Source organism: Notolabrus celidotus, chromosome 23 (genome assembly GCF_009762535.1).
Source record: "Notolabrus celidotus isolate fNotCel1 chromosome 23, fNotCel1.pri, whole genome shotgun sequence".
NCBI lineage: Eukaryota > Metazoa > Chordata > Actinopteri > Labriformes > Labridae > Notolabrus > Notolabrus celidotus.
In genome coordinates, this window is record NC_048294.1 from 17857848 (window position 1) to 17874141 (window position 16294).

Below are 16294 nucleotides of genomic sequence, written 5' to 3' on the forward strand. Positions count from 1 at the left end.
TAAATACTTTATTTCAAATACTCATTGATGTCAGATATCTTTTGTAAACAGTATAAATGTTTTCTCCAGCTTCTGAAAATATCAGACTTACTCAAAAGTCTTGGTTTGATATTTTTATTCAGCTTCATTCAGTAAAACTGTTAATAACACTGTTAGCTGAGTGCCCTGATCTTTAGAAGGTCTCACACTCGGTGTCCTGTGTGGAGCAGACAGAACAGTGGCAGTGCAGGGCCATGGGGTAGTGGTAGAGAGGGGACACGTCGGGCTGGCAGCCTGGCAGGCGGGCGGTCATGTGGCGTGTACGACTGTATGTACACACTCGGTGGTGACGGTGGATGTAGGGGGGATCCAGGACAGGCTTCTGCAGGGTTAACAACACAGATGGACTACATGTTACTTTACTCTCAAGTGATAGACATGTCCTTTAAGTAGACATTGGTTTCAAAGAATAATGGAGGTGAATATAACAAAGGTTCTGAAGTTTGTGTCGGAAGAGTCAAAAGACTGTTTGCCTCCAGCTGTGGTCATCATGAAAGTTTATTTTCATTCACAGATGTTTGACAGTAATTAGTTTTTAAACCTGCTTGTTAAAAAATACAACAAATCTGTTAAATTAATTTAAACCTAAAGAAGACTTCATGTTACCTTTTTCATGATAGTGAAAGCTTATTTCTGTGTTAGTTTAACACGGATAATTTTATCTGTTTGAATTGCCTTTGTCATTTTAACTCTGTAGCCATGAATGAATGGTTTAAAAGCTGTTTTCTATATCTACTTTTGAGGTTTAGGGTAGCTTATTGTTTGTATATTTTTGTGGTGTTATTTTTGTTGTTTGTTTACAATATGGTTTATTGTGTGGTCAGTTGAATAGGTAAATTGCAGGTCATGTTTTAAGGGCGTGGATATCCTACTCATTTAAGCCACCTGTTTCCTTTTGTTTGGAGTGGGAGAGAGGGGTTGAGCTGGGTGGCCGCATCTTTTGTTGATCACTATTTCCTTTGATCACTGTTATCACTTTCATCATCAGTTTTGAGCACGTTATCACAAGTTGATTTTTTTCATTAATAAAAGGTTAAACTTATTTTTTGTACATCAGTGTTTTTTTGATTTGGCGCGTCAGACAGTATACTAGGCCCAACCTCAACCTCTTGGCGGCTTTTGGATCTGTAAAGTCGCCACCAGATCATTGATCATGATATGTTAAGGTTTTTTAATTCTAAAACCATGTTCATTGTGAAAACTCAAATACTGTCATTCTTTCATGTGACAGAGTTGTTGCTAATTTGGAGCTTTTTCCATCACAAGGCTTCTGAAAGTTGTTTTTTCAATCTCTAAAATCAAGAGTTAAGATCCCGTAAAACTAGAGTGGTACAATAAAAGTGAGGTAACCTCACCCTGCTTGGAGGGGCTTCAGTATTTAATGTGACAATGACGCATTGGTCATCAAGTCTCTTCTGGTTTGGGTTGGGTTCTGCTTCATCAATCATGTATCTAATGCAGAACAATTCCCGAAACTTGCTGGGAAAGTGCAGGATTCCAACACATGACGATGTTCTGTTACAGTATGTGTCTTTGTTCATGAATGTTACCTCCCAGGTGTGACAGCGCCCCCAGCAGGCTTCAGTAGTGATACGCAGTCCCTTGCAGCCAGGCTTTTGGGCCACGAAGGAGAACTCTCTCACTGCACAGCCTCGGAAACCTTGCAGCGTGGTCGTCACTCCAACACACACCACGGCTGCCCCGGCAACCAGGAGGAGGAGGAGAGAGAGGGACATGGGATGGAGATGCATGCTGGGAATTGTTGGGAGAAAACAAATTAAAAGAGAATATTATTGAAATAATATCAATTTTACCAAGTGGGATGAAGTTAACCTTTAAAGTTACATGTAGTTTGATATTGGTGAAGTCATTTTTTAAACTTCAATTAACTGAGTCAGGACAGAAGACATTCAGTTCCTTCTCTTATATTAGATATGTTAAGATTCTCTAAAGGTATTTTTTCCAGTAAAGGACAAAAAGAGGGAACACTGATCTTCAAAAGCTGTTAGATGTTCAATACAACTCACAACTCCCCCCAGTGCTCAGTACGGCTACTGCTGCAATAATACCCGTGACCCATACACTGTGAATAAATGTTTATTTTAATGGAGTAATTTACTCAAACTTTCAAACCAACACATATAAAAAGGGCACTATGCCATGTTTAATGACATAAATGACCATGTCACTGTTCATTTTGACACACATATATGGGCATATTTTCTCTTCTTTCTCAGTCAGAATCAAGAATAATTCCTTTAATGCTGTTAGAGACATCTGCTCAATTACTCTGCACATCTAGAGAACTCTTATAACTGCACTGAAACTTAAATTACCTCATCCCAGCCAGACTGCAGAATGCTTAACTTCCCTTAAGAAATTCAACACTGATATAAAAGTTCTTCCTGCATGAAGAGACAGACACTTTGTGTAAATACTGAGACCAGCACACTGCAAATTGTGAGCACACTGACTCTAAACTGGCTATGAAACTACACTGAATGTAATGTAAATTACTCTCAACTAGACTTTTCCAGGATTAAAAGTCTTTAAAAATCAAGTATTATTATATTTAAATGTTACATGCCTTAACTATGTTACTTCATGGATGTTAAGAAATAAACACTTCTCACCTTTTAGCTGAGGATCTTGCAGATTTTTGAGCTGCTGGACTTCTGTGTCTCTCTGCTCGGACAACAACCAGTGAATGGAACCAATCTGTCCTTGTTGTTGTTTTTAGGAGGCCATTAGGGCCGACGGACACTCTGACATCATAGCAATTACAATGAAAAACCATTAGAGACCCCAAGCCAGAAATAATGGAGACTCCCTGGAAAATACTGATGCTTGTCTATGTTTTCTTAAACTCAGTCTGTATCTCTCTCTGAGTGTGTGTGTGTGTGTGTGTGTGTGTGTGTGCGCGCGTGCATGCGTCTGTGCGTGTGTGTATGTGTGTATGTGTGTGTGTGTGTGTGTGTGTGTAACTGTGGCTGTGATCTACAGTTTGTGATGCGAGGATTATCAGCACTTCGCCGACACTTACTGTGACAAAGAGCTGGTTGCATGAATACAAAAGACAAGACTTTTTAAACACTCATTGGAAAATCTTTAAACCTTTGGCACCAGATTATTAAAGAAAGCTTTGGCTTTGAGTATAACAACAGTTGTCCTGGATATCTTAAAGTTAAGGCACTATGCAGATGATACTGAGCTTGTTTCAGTTAGCCTCTTTTCTACTGAACTTTATATCAAACTAGTGTTTGTGTTTTACAGCATCGGATAAAAACTTAGCTTAACTTTACACCCCTAAAAAACTTTCATAAATCCCTGTTGCTTTAGAATGTTCAATGAAATCCCAGTTTCTTTAGCAGACTTGATGCTATTTGTGATGGACTTCACAAATCAAGCAAGTTTCATGAGTCTGCTGATCATGATGCTAAGATAGCAATTAATGAAAATCAATGTTAGCCTGAAACATCTGGACAAATGCCTCTTAGCTGTAAAGCCACATTGGAAAATGTTCAGGAGATTGGAGGACAGTTAACACATCAAACACCAACATACTATCACCTCATAGGCGTTTGAGCGACACTAAACTATTAATTGTCAGCTGAACTCATTTTATTCATGTTTTCAACCTGACCTGGACCATTTCTCACTCCCTTTTGGCTTTGTTCTGAACTCCATCATCTTTGTAAAACATAATGTTTTTTTAATTATGTGGTGCTAGGCGCTAACTTGCTTTTCAATTTTATGCTAGCCCAGTAGTTTACAGTGGGCTAATGCAATTGTTATGCTAGTTTGATGTCGAGACAGACAGATAGATAGATAGATAGATAGATAGATAGATAGATAGATAGATAGATAGATAGATAGATAGATAGGTAGATAGGTAGATAGATAGATAGATAGATAGGTAGATAGGTAGATAGGTAGATAGATAGATAGATAGATAGATAGATAGATAGGTCGATAGATCGATAGAACGATAGATCGATCAAGGTTTTGATAAATTGATATTTTTTGATTATCAACATGACAAGTCAAGAATCAAGAGTTGACACAAAAACAGCACAGACTCCCCGAGTGTTTTCTCAAAGTGAAGTTTCATTTTTAGCACATAGTTTTTTTCTCCATTCTACACCCCCTGTAATGTTACGTACAGTAGTAAGCCTCTCTACATTCAAACCCCCCCACCGCTGTGTTGGTCCCCAAAATATACATCTTTTTCTTCTTCTGCATCATCTTAGTCATCTTCTCTAAGGTATTTCTTCAACACAACAAACACAGACCATTGGGCAGACAGTGCAAATCTAGAAATTCAGTGAAATTGCTACGTAATGCGGTTGTAGGTTTCGGTAACATTATATTCTCACTCTGTTACTGTTGCTCTGACTTATTGCCATTCTATCATGTCTAACTCTATGTCTTTTCTTTCCTCTGTCTTTCTCCTCCTCTGTTTTTTTTTTATTTTTACTGACTGCTTTCATCCAATCCATTCACACCACCCCTCAGATTTAAATCATTTGTTTAAATTATGCTGCGTGAGAACAGCCGTGGAGAGGAAATGTGACAGTGAATGAAAACAGCATTTGATGGCTGTCTGTGAGGTGATACCAGAGCTCTCTATGAACACTCTCTCCTCTCTTGCTTCCTTTTTTGGAGCAGTTGAAGAATGTACAGCAGAATTTAAAAAAAAGAAGAATATCACTGATGATCGGGAACTTTTGAGAAGTTTAGAACAGTGGGAGTAGGGGTTCTGGTTTTCCCGAGTTAGCTGACCAACTGACAGTAACAATCAAGAGGGTCTGTGAGGAAGCTAGCCAAAACAAAAATCATAAGTAAGCTGAGTTTTATGACAGCGAGGTCAGGTTTTGTCTCTTTTCAGTTGTGTTGTCTTTTTGTGTGTTTTGCCTGAATCAAAAAAGTGTTTGAAATCTGACTAAATGGATGCTTTTCTCTTCAAGCCAGATGATCTGCAGGTGCAGGTTTTGAGGTGTGTACTGACTGGAATGAGGCTGCATTTACACCTAATACATCAGCGTATTTTCTTTGGCTGCCACAGAGCTTGTGTAAGGAGCATGCATAATGCAAATTTATATATGCAGTCTTATGCCCCTGCAGCAACAGAAGAAAAGCTAGATAAGTCTTTACCACCACGGTAAAGGAGACTTATGTCAGTGGTTCCCAACCTATGGGTCAGGGTCCCTTCACAAATAACAAGGGTAAAAAGTAATGAAAAGTCTTTTATTTTTCTGATCTTCTTCAGATTTTTTTTGTGATTTTTTAAATGCATTTTAACCTCCCAGAACCCTACAATCAAAACAATTTGTGAAGGGAAAACACTCTTTGGTTTAACTGCTTGTGACTCACTTCAACACAAAGGCAAAAAAGCAGGTAGACATTAATTTTTGCTCCAAAGTAAAAGGCTGCAAACCGCTAATGTGTCACAACCTTAACTCAGGATCCTGGTTTCCAGCGTTTTCCAGAGCTTTCAATAGTCTTCATCAGCAGATTGACTGTGCACAATTATCATGGAGGTTTCTCAGGAGCCGCTATGTGACGGTACATTCCAAACATCAGTTATTACTTGACCGTAGTTCAGTACTTCAGTCATGTGATGACTGCTAAGCCTGGATAATGCAGAAATGACATGTGTTTTAAAGCTCCAGAAAACATTAGTAAGTAGACTCTGAACCAATTTTTTTTTAACCTAGTTTTGTAAAACGATGCAGGGATTTATAGCCTGGATGGTAAATCTGCAAATCAAATCAAACAGAACGCTGTAGTGTCAACAATCAGAGTCAGAAAGAATAGATCAGCAAAGGCAGTTTAGGTGTAGCTGCAGCCTGAAAGAATCAGATCAAGGTATCAAAATTTAGATCCACTAAAAAGTCCAGGAAATTTGGGCAGGAGACAGAAATGCACCACTGTAAGATTAATAAGTCTTCTTGCAAAGATTAAATACTCATTATCAGCTCAAACATTCAAATGCCAATCTTAGAGCTGTGTGTGAAATGGGTTTCAAAGCTTTGTTGACTCAGGCATGATTTAAAGTGAGTGTTTGAAACTGCTGGTTTGAAGGGTTTTTGAATGTTTGGTTACGAGTAGCCGACAGGTAGCTCTGCGCCTCAAGCATCAAAGAAAAAGAAAAAAAAAAACAATCGATTCGTTTTACGATACATTCAGATTCAAACCCTGTCCCTCAGGAAGGAGAGAAGGAGAGAGAGAGAAAAAGGAACAAAGAGAGAACTGCATTCTCTCGTTCTCTATCACTCTGTCTACACACATCTCCTGCTCACTGATTCACTCACTGGATACATACCAACACACACACACTCACCCACACACACACACACAACCTGACCATCATCTTCAAATAAAGTTACATTTCCTGATCAAATAGAAAATAAATAGCATCAGTATTCCACAAAATGAACAAGATCATACAAAAAGAACAAGAAAAACAACATAATTACAAATCAAAAAGTCATTTTTCATCAAAGAAATGTACACAGAAAAGTACCTTTAAGACAATGTGAATATCAAGGACGCAACAGGAGTAAAAACAAGAGTGGGAGGTAAACATTTGAGTGTGACGCCCACTTCCTGTTTAACCCCCTAAAACCACAAAGATTATCCTGAAAGAATGAAAATATTGCTAAAATAATTTTTTTCAGTTTTTTTCCCCTCTCTTTCTTCCATCACTCTACCATAATGATCAGACAAGAATAAACTGATTGTTGTTGGTTCACACTGAAAAAAATGTATCGTCATCGTCGCCATCCAGCAGCATGAGGTCTGCTGAGCCTAAAGGAACAGACATCACGGGTCAGAAGTCTAACTGGATTACTGGGTTTTTCTTTTAGTCTGAAACACTTGTGGTGCACGTTATTCCTCCATCTTATCTCTGCTTGTACGAGTCTGCTCAGACACATTTTTGGTTCAAGTTTGGAGTTCTTCCCTCACTTCTGAGGACATTTGACAAACTTTCATCCAAAAGAATCAGCTTTGTGAGACGCCTCAAAATTAAACGTACCCTGCAGAGTTTATTGTGTGGGTCCCCGTTAGTTTTGTAATGTACTTTATGTGAAACATGTATGACAACATAGGAAGTAGATTCATGTACTGTATGCTATTTTGATCCAATTCAACTTAAGAACAGTTAGTGGTGGTGATGTGCATAGACCATATCATAATATCAACAAAGGCTGGGAGGAAGATGACTGCCAGCAAATAAAACATTAATGTTTGCACTTAAAACTTTCAAAAACTTAGCTTAAAAAATGCTTAGTCAGAAAAGAAATGCATTCAGAACAAAGGATACAAACAGTGTGTTTCAGCAGTAATGCATTTCAACATAAGTTGGTGTCTCCACAGGGCATACTTAAAAAAAAAAAAACTTTTGAATATGGAATGTTTTTGGATTACAATGAAATTTCCCTTTTTAGCACACATTCTGCACCACAAAGATCCAAAATTTCAAAGGAAAAGAAAAACAGCTAACCCAGTTCATTCCTCCCCTCTTTAAGGTCTGTTAAAGGAGAATACCGCTGAATTCCAGCATTCACATTATGGCCTCAAACAGTTAACATGTGATGCGAACGTAGAATTCCAGCCGGGTTTCCCCTTTATGGTTTCTGCTACACTAGTGTTTCTCCCATTATACACTACAGAAATATCCAGAGACATATGTATATATATATAAAAACATTATCATCATCATCATCATCATCGTCATCATCAGTAGTACTTAGAGTAGAGTAGAGTAGTAGTAGTAGAGTAACAAGTAAGAAGAAGGAACAGTATTGTACTTTATATCATTATCATCTTCATCAGTGGTTATTTAACCTCAAAGGGACTTTAGGCTCGTCCTTTGGTGGAACCCGACAGGATGGGAGAAGAGTTAACGCCAGAACCAGCTGTGTCTGTGTGTGTTGTGTGTTTTTGTGTGTCTGCATGTGTGTTTCAAAAAGAAACTCGGTGCATCAGTTGATTATTGGTGTGTGAGATTTGCATGACCTGGATACACGTTCTATTGTTAGCTCTGTCGTCTCATATTTACAGTAAATATGTACCTCCTGTTTGTGTGCATGTGAGGGTAAGTGTGTCTGGTCTGTGCGGCAACAGTTTTGGGACATTTGTGTGAAATTGCTTCTTTTGTTTATTAATGGATTGTGCTATCCACACATGAAATAAGCATCTCCTACCAAAAGATAAATACGAGGCCACGGTTCAGACTCTGACTCGATTGGTTAAATATCAAGACAAGTTAGACACATGTTGAACTTGGTTTGTGTTGCACCAAAAGAGAAGTTTCATCTCTTATTTAGAGGCCGATTGAAGCAGGCCAGCTACCAATTTTGGGTACTGACCTGCAGTTTAGTAAAACAGCCATTCGTTTTAATGACACTCTGCGTTTTCGGAGAATAGTTATCTTCAGATCTGAACATAATGTGTGTACAGCAAAAAGTGAACCAGTTTCACACAACTCTGTCAGAAAAAAAGGTTTTACCTTGGATCACTGAGATTGTGCACTTTGACCTAAAGCCACCTCCTCTATGATACGAGATAAAAAGAACAGTGGTTTTCTTGAGTACCTTTTTTGTATCTGACTGCTCCCAACACTTTCACCATCAACCTCATGTCTTCTCCCTGTCCCCTAACCCCTGTGTTATCCCATCACATTAGGGCAACACCTAGGTGGCGCTCTCCCCTCCAGAGGAAGAAGAGGAGGCCCCACTGGGTTTGGGCTCAGGTTGGTCGGAGTGAGCCGTCTGTGGGGATGAAGGAGTAGGCGGATCCCCTCTCTCGCCTCGTTCCTGGAGGTTGCGCTGGTTCCTGGCAGCCTCGGTGAGCATCTGCATCCGGCGCTCCTGGTACTCCTCCAGGCCCTTCCAAAGCTCTGTACGCTCCCTCTCTCGCTTCATCTCCCTGGAGAGGCAGAGGAGGGCAAGAACATGGTCCCTTGTTTTCATTTTAGAATGCAGACCACAGACTCCTGGAGGTGCTTTCAAAAATGTGATGCCAAAGACTTGCCCTCAATATGGATTTCCAATTATAACTGATTGGGCAAAAATTAATAAGTTGTGCAATCATAAACTACGAGGAAGATGGGGAGTAACTTAAGAGCGAAAAAGGGCTAACAAAATGGAAGAATTCAATTTATGGCAAGACAATGAGAACATAATTTCTCAACAGGACCCTTTAACCACTCTTAGCCAGATTTCCAAAGTTATGCCCCAGAAGCATATTCAGAGAACTTACCCGACTTAAATGCCAAACTTTTATCCAGTAGGTTTGGCAACAGATTAGGTTATATTAGTAAGTACATTTCTAAGTGAAATTATTAGTCTAGAAGAGAGTATATTCCCCACTGTTCTGAAAAACAAAAAACAGCAAAACAAAGCCTGAATCTGAATGACTTTATTTCCTTCAAAGAATCAAGGCTGATGTGAGAAAGGAGGAGCAGATGGACAGTGTTTATCGATGTATGTGAGGCCTTTGACATAACTTGATCTCTCCAACTACAAGGGTTAATCATGTCAATCAAAACAAGCCAAGTGTGTTTGGGTAATGACTTTTCACCAACAAAAACCTATACTGCTGGAGTTCCTCAAGGATCTGTGCTTGGGCCCTTTTTATTACAACCCTAACTTAGGAAACAAATCATTTAATCCCCACATTTCATTTATTGCAGGCAGGCCAGTATAGCACCAGGACTGTTCTACTACAGAGCCACGCTGTTGTAATACGTGCAGAATATGGTTTGGCAAAGGTCTTCCCTGAAAAAGGCAATGTCTGAATAGCAGCATATGTTGCTATAAAACTGGTATATATTATTCAGCATTAATGATGCCGCCCCAGATGTGGAAAATAACCTTGCCATGTGCACTTATGCATCAACATACCATTACATATGCTAGCTTTTGAACTGTGTGGTGATCTCTCTCCTCTCCTCTTTGGAGCAGAGGATGTCGTGTCCATGATTTCCAAAAAGAATGTCTAATTTTAATTTTTCAGACCACAGGACAGTTTTCCATTTCACCTCTATCCATCTTAAATAAGCTCAGGCTAAGGTGACAGTGTGTCTGAATCATGTTGATACATGGTTTTGCCTGTGCATGGTACATATTTGACCAGGCAATGGTTTTTGGAAGTGATCTTGAGACCATGCAGTGATTTCCCCTACAGAGTCACGTTTGTTTTTAGTGTAGTGCCCGAGGGCCCACAGATCATATACAGTATTTTTTTCGACCTTGTCCCTTTTGTACAGAGATGTCTAATTGGTTTAATCTGTTGATGTTATTGACGCTGAGGAACATTATTCTGAAATTGTTTGACTATTTGCAGTCACACGAGTGGTGAACCTCTTCCCATCTTTACTTCTGAGAGACCAGTCTCTCTGAAAATCCCTTTTTTTTATACCCCAGTGATCTAACATGATTTCCTGTTGTCATATCTGTAGGATAGACTGTTTCAGGTACTGTACAATACATTTCAATACCCAGAGCTAGGTGTCTGGCATATGCATGAGTAGACACACCACTCTATCTCTGCTGTAGAGAGACACAGACCAGTGATCCCCAACTGTATCTGGTGCCAGTTTAGTTTGAAACTTGCAGAATATCACTGTATGAAACTGTATTTTTTTGTTCATGTATATGTCTTGTAATCACATAAGATTTTTTAATGTTGGTAATCATATTATAACTCTTAACAAAGCTCTGCCCACTTTGCTTATACTGTGTCTAACTTTCACTATCTTGAAAAAAAATCTAAATTATCAAACGTTTCCATAAATTTTAACTCAAGAGTATCCACTATCTTCAGTTTGAACTGGGTAATGATGATGATGTGATGTTCAAAGGATGACCTAAGTGATAGATCCTTACAATGTGAAATACAATGCCATGGATAATGGAACAAATTCAGTTGAAACATGACTTAAGAGGCCTCTATTACTTTCTCTTGTTGTCATTGTCGTATCCAGTGACACAAATAAACACACAAAGGAGAGTGAGTCATACACACTTCTGTTTCTCCACTTTGTAGGAGGCAGTGAGGTCATCAAACAACTTGCTGTTCATCTCCATGAAGGTCTTCAGCACGTTGTAGATCAGAGACACGATGGTCCTGGAGGGAAAGAGTGAGAAGATAATGAACCTTAACGTTCATTCATGGACCAGGAGATGGATGTCAAAGAGAAATTGCTTGTTTTAGGAGGATTAACACACTGGAAAACACTGTGCTGCCTAAATAAATACACATGGGTCACTCATTGGTTAGTAACTGCTGTTAAGAAAAATGGTGAGTCCTTTTTTTCAGTACTAAAGTGGTGAAAAAACACAACATGACTTTCTTTCGAATTAATCCTTCCTTGTAGTTATACTTTGCTTTAAAGCTACAATGAGTGATACATTAATAATAAATAATTGTCTCACTGTTGGTCTCATTTGATTTTGTGGGACATATTCAGCTATCCATATGAATTTCAGTCTTTTTCATAACCAACCCAAAAGTCCTCTCAGAAGCTGCAAAAGTATTTATGTAAATATTTCACCACTACATTTTTTTAGTCGATGAATATCAAGTTACAGCGGGCAAAGGTTGGATAGAAAACATGTGATTAGATTAGAAAAGACGGCTTAAAGTTTGATAAGGTAGGAGCATGCAAAGTAGTTAAAATGTTCATATTAAAATATATATTAATACAGTATTATACATAAACAATTCTAATTCCTTATAAGAGACTGTCCATCTTTTATCTTTGCTGCTTTCCCATTTAAGGTTGTAGGGGGCTGGACCCTGTCCCAGCTGTCATTGAGCGAGAGGCACTCTGGACAGGTCACCAGCCTATCACAGCGACCAACATGTAGAGACCAACAACTATCCACGTGTATACTCACACCTATGGACATTTTAGAGTGACCAATTAACCTAACGAGCAATTCTGGACTGTAGGTGGAAGCCCAGAGAGAACCAACGCATGCACAGCGAGGACATGAAAACTCCACAAAGAAAGGCTCTTGGCTCCTTCTTGCTGTGTAGCAACAGCACTAACCACTGCCTGCAGCCTGGAACAGATTGATGAGTGTGTTTGTTTGTTTTTAAGTCCAGGACTGAGTTACAAAGCAGTCTTTCTACATTGTGGCTTGAAAGGTTAGACTTTTTCGTGTTACTTATTCCTCACTTAACTTAGCCTTAACTTAGCCTGGTGACAGTGAAGTTTCTTTTTTCTTGAATGGAGCTTCCCACATGTTATGTTTCACCAGTTGCTTGGAACAATTGCATGTGTTGAATATTAACATGTTTTGTTTGAGGCGACACTCTGAATGTCTAGAGTCTTAAAACAAACACAGAAGTTTTTTATTTTTTGGTTGGGTGTGTTTTGTGTTTATATGTATGAGGAGCCACTCACTGGTTCCAGTGCTCCTTGGAGACTCTGTAGAGGGTGGCGAAAACCAGCGGCAGGATGACTTGACAGTTCTCCTCTATCAGACTGAGGATGTATTCATTGTTCCAGAAGTAAAGAGCCCGCTCCGCTACCTGAAACAAACAAAGAGAAAGATGTGTTGGTCTCATTCTTTGAGATGTCTTTCTACAGGGGTGACTCCAGCTGCTACGGACATGCTGGACTCCAGCGGCAACAGCTACTACTACTATTCGTCTCATCACTATCATCACTATCATCGCTCTCTCTCTTTCTCTAATTCTCCTCTTTCCCTCTTTCCAACCCCAACTCGGCCGAGGCAGATGTCTGTCTAACATGAGTCTGGTTCTGCTCGAGGTTTCTGCCTGTTAAAAGGAAGTTTTTCCTTACCACTGTAACTAGCTAAATACTGTAAGGTGCAATGCTCATTGTGGATTAAGATGAGATCAGATTGAGTCCTGTCAGTAAAAGGGGACTGGATTATATCCTGTCTTGATGTTGGGTCTTTGTTAATAATTTAACATAGAGTACGGTCTAGACCTGCTATGTTTGTAAAAGTGTCTTGAGATAACGTTTGTTGTGATTTGGCGCTATACAAATAAAGATCAATTGATTGATTATGAATCTGTTTTCAATCATGGTTCTGTTATCAGTCTAATTGCTCCCAAAACTGTATTTTCCACAAAGAAGGAGGTGGCTGTTTTGTAGTAATTTGTGGCTATTTTTCGAGCATTGCAATATCATTTTTAGGGAAATTACTTTAAAACACTACAATATGGTTTGAATATAGGAAGGTGTGGAGTTACCTGAAAGTGAGGGCTGGAGATGCAGGCTGCAATCTGCTTAAAGAGAGGCTCCTGGACCCGGATGAACTGAGATGGCTCGATCACATCCAGGATCTCCTCAATCTCCCCCAGGAACATCACCTGAGAACACACAAATAACAATGCACATATATGTAACTTCATATTTTGGACATGATACTGTTAGGACATGCACAGGACTCCCTAATATGAAAATGTTGACACCAAAGATACATGAGATACAATAAAAACAGAACCGAAAAGATAGCCCTGAGGTGTCATTAATAACACAGACAATTTAATCTGATCTGATCAGTGATGAATGAGAGCCGTTTAGAAACCCAGGTGTGACAGCAGCCTCACCTCTTTCTGCGTGCAGGTTTTTGGCCAGTACTTGAGCAGCCCTCTGATGATCTGCAGAGATGATGAGAAGAATATTAGTACAAATATACACTGCAGCCATTAGCTCAGCATGATAGCTGGCTGACGTCCATCTGTGCATCCTTCATTAACTCATCTTCTTACTCTGGCTAGTGCATTAAGAAAAATGTTATTAGATTTGGTACTGGGCCTCATTTGTACTGTACTGATGTTTGTAAACAAAAAACAAAAGTAATAGGAGACCCTCTAACTCAGCCTCAGACCAGCGCAACTGACTGGACCACATGTGACCACATGGATCACAATACTCAAAGAATTGTTTTGCTACATAATAACCTGAGTTGTATTAGTAGTGCTATCTTCAATTTATTCAATTTATTTCACCTAAAAAACATCCAAAATGGGAGGTTTGAGAAGTCATTTGGAAGTAGATTAGTTTCATATTGCATATACTGTATAAAATGATGGACAACACAACAGCTCCCAAAAAGTGAAGCCAAACTATTACGATCTCCCCTAACTGCAGTATAGATCAAAAAACCTCCTCCATGTTAAAAGGTGGGACATGGTTAGGACTTACAAATCAAAATACATGTCAAGGAAATGTTTCTCAAACATGTTATCTATCATTCTAAGAATTACTCATCATGCTAATGTTGATGTGTCCAAATGTCCTTTTTTCCTGAGTAGTTTAGCTTTAACTATTGATTTGGAGCCAAAAATGGTGTACATCGCAATGACTGACAGCTCTGATTGTGGCACTGTGAGGACCAGATTAGCAGAAAAGAGGAGAAACAGTGAGAGGACACGTAGCAGAACTCTGACATGGGAGTCATTGAACTTTGATGACCCTGAGCGTCTGCTTCAAACAGACAACAGACATTGTTATGCTGTAGAGCGTGCTGACCTGAGGAAGCTGCAGTTTTATTTGTTATTTGAATGTGTTATGTGATTAGCGGTAGAGGTGATATGTCAATACTGCAGCAATCTGTACTGGCTCTTGAAAAGGTTAATGAGAATTTACCCAAATATTGAACAACTGTGTCATTAACTAAAGGGATAGGCTGAAAGGCACCCTATTGAGTTGTAGAACTTAGGGAAACTGTGGACTGATAATTCTCTCTATATATTTTTTACACCCATTTTTCCTTCCAAAAGAGTTTAGAAGCTGTGGTAATGTTGACAAATGCAGGTTCAAACTGTACCATGTGAAGAGGAAACCATAGATAAACATGATCCACCAACAACAGTGACTTTATGGGGCCCAAGACCATTTAAGATGGACTATGGCAAAGTGAAAAACTGTCCTGTGGTGTTATAAATCAAAAGCCATCATCACCAAGGTATAGTGATGCAACAACTACAGTAGTCACCCACTGAAAATATGTGCGGTATCACAAAATACGACAAAGGAAGCCCTGAACTGTTGAGCAGCAGAAATCCTATATCAGGCAAGAATGGGAAAACATTTCATTTTCAAAACTCCTCAAACTAGAGGGGTGTTGTTAAAACCAGAGGTGATGCGACATAATGGTAAACATGTCCCAACTTTTTTAAACCTGTTGTCGAAATCAAATTTAAAATGAGAATGTAATACATTTGTTTAGTTTTAAGATTTGAGATGTTGTCTTGGAACTACTTCCAATCCAAAATATGGCTTTAAATGACTTACAAACCAGCAAATCCTGCTTTTATCCACAAGTTACACAGCTATCCAACTTTTATTGAATTGGGGTTGAACTAAGTGCAGCTTTAAACCAACAGTATCCACATTTGTATTGCCTCATCAACTTATTTCAAGCTATGCCGATTCAGTACTGATACAGAGAAATGATGGCAAAAACTAAGCTAAGAAGAACAACATTGTATTTTAAATTGGTAAGCGAGTGGAGTGAGTTATTACAGAAAAGTAACCAAGAAGATGTCTTACATATTCAGTCACTGTAGCATCTTTTTCCATAAACTGCACCACACAGTAGGCCAGCTGTAAGGACAGAGAAGACATGGTTAGAACACACACACAAAATCGCAAAAAAATCACACATTCCCTGAAGCTGTCAAGGAGACAAGGGGGATCTCAGCACTTATCCCTCAGGATTACACACTGTTAAAGATCGGAAAGACACATTTTCCAAGGGAAGATGTGTGTTAGAAGTGCGTACGTGTACACGTGTGTGTCTACTTTTACATCAACTCTTGTCTCGCCTTATAAGATCTGCAATCATCCCCTATTTATTCAGCGTGTGTGTGTGTGCGTATGTGCGTGTGTACGTGTGTGTGTTTTGCGGTTGCCCCATCCAACCGGGGCAGTTGCTGTGGTGAGTGGGCACCGTAGCGACGGAGACTGTGTGTGCGTGTGTTTACTTCGGAAGGAGTGATGTCACACACAAGAAGTCCCTCAAGGCAATGTGAGATAGAGTTTAGACCTCTTGTCCCTGCCTCTGTGGCTTTCCTCTTTTGTCCTGTTTTATACCTTTTCTTTGTTTACATTGTTACTGTACCCGTCCGTTTTCTGACTCCAAGTTAAGGTAGTTTAAATGCTGTCAAATAAAACTTTATCAGATTGGTAAATCATATTGTTAGAGACGGTAAAGGATGGGTTCTATATTGATGGACAGGACAATGAGTTTAAATGCTC

General features: G+C 39.3%; 2 protein-coding genes across 4 annotated transcripts in view; both read right to left on the reverse strand.

The window, feature by feature from the left end:
• Positions 1–98: 98 nt before the first annotated feature.
• Positions 99–3788, reverse strand: LOC117807562 (glycoprotein hormone beta-5-like). Of its 3 annotated transcripts, XM_034676890.1 has the most exons (4): positions 3083–3788; positions 2673–2804; positions 1590–1791; positions 99–361 (listed from the first exon to the last, which is right to left on the reverse strand). In XM_034676890.1, exons 3-4 carry the CDS (start codon positions 1788–1790, stop codon positions 173–175), a joined length of 390 nt encoding a protein of 129 aa, XP_034532781.1. In that variant the 5' UTR covers position 1791; positions 2673–2804; positions 3083–3788; the 3' UTR covers positions 99–172. The 3 variants fall into 3 exon arrangements, with proteins under 3 accessions (XP_034532781.1, XP_034532779.1, XP_034532780.1); XM_034676888.1 differs by lacking the exon at positions 3083–3788 and having other exon boundaries at positions 2673–2976; XM_034676889.1 differs by lacking the exons at positions 2673–2804; positions 3083–3788 and adding an exon at positions 2376–2508.
• A 338-nt stretch (positions 3789–4126) lies between these two features.
• The window catches only part of ppp2r5b (protein phosphatase 2, regulatory subunit B', beta), a 55288-nt gene continuing 43120 nt past the window's right edge, over positions 4127–16294 (reverse strand). The window contains exons 8-13 of the mRNA XM_034677079.1: positions 15587–15640; positions 13639–13689; positions 13279–13398; positions 12461–12588; positions 11074–11175; positions 4127–8973 (exon numbers count right to left, since the gene is read on the reverse strand). Coding sequence (XP_034532970.1) covers positions 8739–8973; positions 11074–11175; positions 12461–12588; positions 13279–13398; positions 13639–13689; positions 15587–15640 — 690 coding nt within the window. The 3' untranslated portion in view covers positions 4127–8738. The remainder of the gene's footprint in view (positions 8974–11073; positions 11176–12460; positions 12589–13278; positions 13399–13638; positions 13690–15586; positions 15641–16294) is intronic.